The sequence below is a fragment of the Carlito syrichta genome, unplaced genomic scaffold, assembly GCF_000164805.1.
Source record: "Carlito syrichta isolate Samal-C Ts95f unplaced genomic scaffold, Tarsius_syrichta-2.0.1 Scaffold126787, whole genome shotgun sequence".
NCBI lineage: Eukaryota > Metazoa > Chordata > Mammalia > Primates > Tarsiidae > Carlito > Carlito syrichta.
Window position 1 is genome coordinate 1,684 of NW_007070883.1, and position 2,568 is coordinate 4,251.

General features: G+C 54.5%; 1 protein-coding gene across 1 annotated transcript in view; it reads right to left on the bottom strand.

Annotated features, from left to right (window-relative positions):
* Positions 1–52: 52 nt before the first annotated feature.
* Positions 53–2,568, bottom strand: part of LRSAM1 (leucine rich repeat and sterile alpha motif containing 1) — a 52,504-nt gene continuing 49,988 nt past the window's right edge. Inside the window, exon 25 of the mRNA XM_021707904.1 lies at positions 53–261. Within this exon, the coding sequence (XP_021563579.1) occupies positions 136–261 (126 nt within the window). The 3' untranslated portion in view covers positions 53–135. The remainder of the gene's footprint in view (positions 262–2,568) is intronic.

Genomic DNA, 2,568 nt, shown 5'->3' on the forward strand with positions numbered 1-2,568 from the left:
TCCCGGGCAGGGTGTCTTGGGGCCTGGGCCGGGTGCTTGAGGTCGCGGTGGGGCTCCGGGCCGAGGGAAAGGGCCTGGGTCTTGTGCGGGGAGCAGAGCCCAAGGGCGCGAGGGCAGGAGGGCCCGCCCGACGGCTCAGCTGCTGTGGTAGATTCGCAGGCGCTGGGCGATGTCCTGGCGGCACAGCGGGCAGGTGCGCAGTGGCTGGGAGCACGGCTGGCAGCAGCAGACATGGCCGCAGTTGAGGAAGACGGTCTGCGCCTGAGGAGAGAGAGGGAGCACGTGGTGCAGCCGCTGGGGCCTCCGCTGCTCTGTCTTAAACGTCCCATAGCATGGTCTCCAAGAGCCGCGGCACGCCGCCGAGATACAGAACGCGTGCCCCAGAAAGGGACACTGAGGCCCTGTGGGCAGTGGGGGGCTATTTATAGTTTGTAAAAAATAATGTAATCACCTGTGGCTCCCAAGCCCCCTTTTGTTTGAGTCGGGGTCTCTGGCGCCCATGCTAGAGTGCAGTGGCATGATCGTGACTTACCACAGTGCCCAACTGCTGCGCTCCGAAGATCCTCCTGCCTCAGCCTCCCACATAGCTGGGACTACAGGCATGCCCCATCACACCTGGCTAGCTTTTTTGTTTTTTATGTTGCCCAGGCTGGTCTCAAACTCTTGGACTCAAGCCATCCTCCTACCTCTGCCTCTCAAAGTACTGGGATTACAGGTGTAAGCCACTGCACTGGGTCTTTTTCTTTAAAAAATACATTAGCCGGCATGGTAGCGTGCACCTGTAGTTCCAGCTGCTCGGAAGGCTGAGGCGGAAGGATCGCCGGAGCCCAGCAGGTCGAGGCTGCGGTGGCCGGGAGCGGCCGCCGCACTCCAGTCTGGGTGAGAGTGAGACTCCAACTCAAAAAAAAAAAAAAAAAAAAGATACAACTGGGTATAATATTCCACTTATGTTTGCTTCTTGCTGTGTCTCACCCCTTTTTGGATTCTTCCCATGTCCTCTGTGTGTGACAAATGTGCAGTGCCTCCTGGACAGGGCACCATGGCCTAGTCAAGCAGCACTTAGGCCAGGTGCAGTGGCTCATGCCTGTAATCCCAGCACTTAGGGAGCCCAAGAGTTCTAGACCAGCCTGGGCAACATAGCAAGACCTTGTCCATACAAAAAAAAAAAAAAATTGGTCAGGTATGGTGGCATATGTCTGTAGTCCCAGCTACTTAGGAGGCTGAGGTGGGAGGATCACCTGAGCCCAGGAAGTCAAGGCTGCTGTGAGCCATGATCATGCCACTGCACTCCAGTCTGGACAACATAGTGAGACTCCAGTTTAAAAAAAACAAAAAAGCGGCTCCTGCTGCTGGATATTGAGGTTGTTTACACTTGTTGTTGATGCACTGGCCCAAGCCCTGGTCTAGAAAGGATTCCCGCCCTCAGGACCAACAGTGGAAGTCGACCCAGCTCTGCTTTGGCGTTTCTGCCTTGTAGGTATGAGTCCTGAGGCAATAATCAAGGGCGTGCTCCCAACTTCCCTTAAAACTGTGGTGATATCAAGAAACCGAGGCCACCCATAGGGCCCAAGGGTAGGGGACGATTTAATTTAGAACCCTATCACAGCATGCCCGGGTCGAAGAAAGACATGGGATAATCAAGCTGTGAACATGGCTGCTTGGCTAAGCAGGAGTGCTCGGTGGAGGCAAAGGAGAATTAGACTGGGCGTGGTGGCTCACACCTGTTATCCCAGCATTTTGGGAGGCGGAGGTGAGAGGTGAGAGCCCAGGGGTTTGAGACCAGCCCGGGCAACCTGGCGAGACCTCATCTCTACAACAAACAAAAAAAATTAGCTGGGCGTGGTCCCAGCTACTTGGAAGGCCAAAGCAGAAGGACTGCCGGAGTCCAGGAGGTCGAGACTGTGGTGGCCATGAGTGTGCCACTGTACTTCAGCCTGGGCCACAGAGCGAGATGCTGACTCAACAAAACAAAAAACAAAAACAAAGGAGAATTAATTAATTAATTAAAATTTTTTTTGAGTTGGAGTCTCACTCTGTCACCCAGGCTGGAGTGCAGTGGCCGCTCCCGGCCACCGCAGCCTCGACCTCCTGGACTCCGGCGATCCTTCCGCCTCAGCCTTCCGAGTAGCCGGAACTACAGGTGCGTGCTACCACGCCTGGCTCATTTTTGATTTTCATTGTAGAGACGAGGTCTTGCCAAGTTGCCCAAGCTAGTCTCGAACCTGCGGGCGCAGGCAATCTCCATGCCTCAGTCTCCCAAAGTGCTGGGACGACAGGTTGAGCCACAGGGGCCCGGTCAATTCTGCAAAAATTTTTAAATGATTTTTCTTAAAGCCTCTGTAGGGAAAATCGTGTTGAAATGTCATGCCTTGGGAAGCTTTTCCCTAATGTATTTATTAGGTGGGGATAAAACCCCTTTAAAAAGGAGAAAGGCCCAGCAAACGATGTTAGCTTTGCTCATACCGGGTCACGGGTTCACGGGCCATTCTTACTCCCCGAACCTCTTGCTTCTCGGTAGGGCCCCAAATTCCTAAGCCAACAGAAAACGCTGGGGGCGGGGCGGGGCGG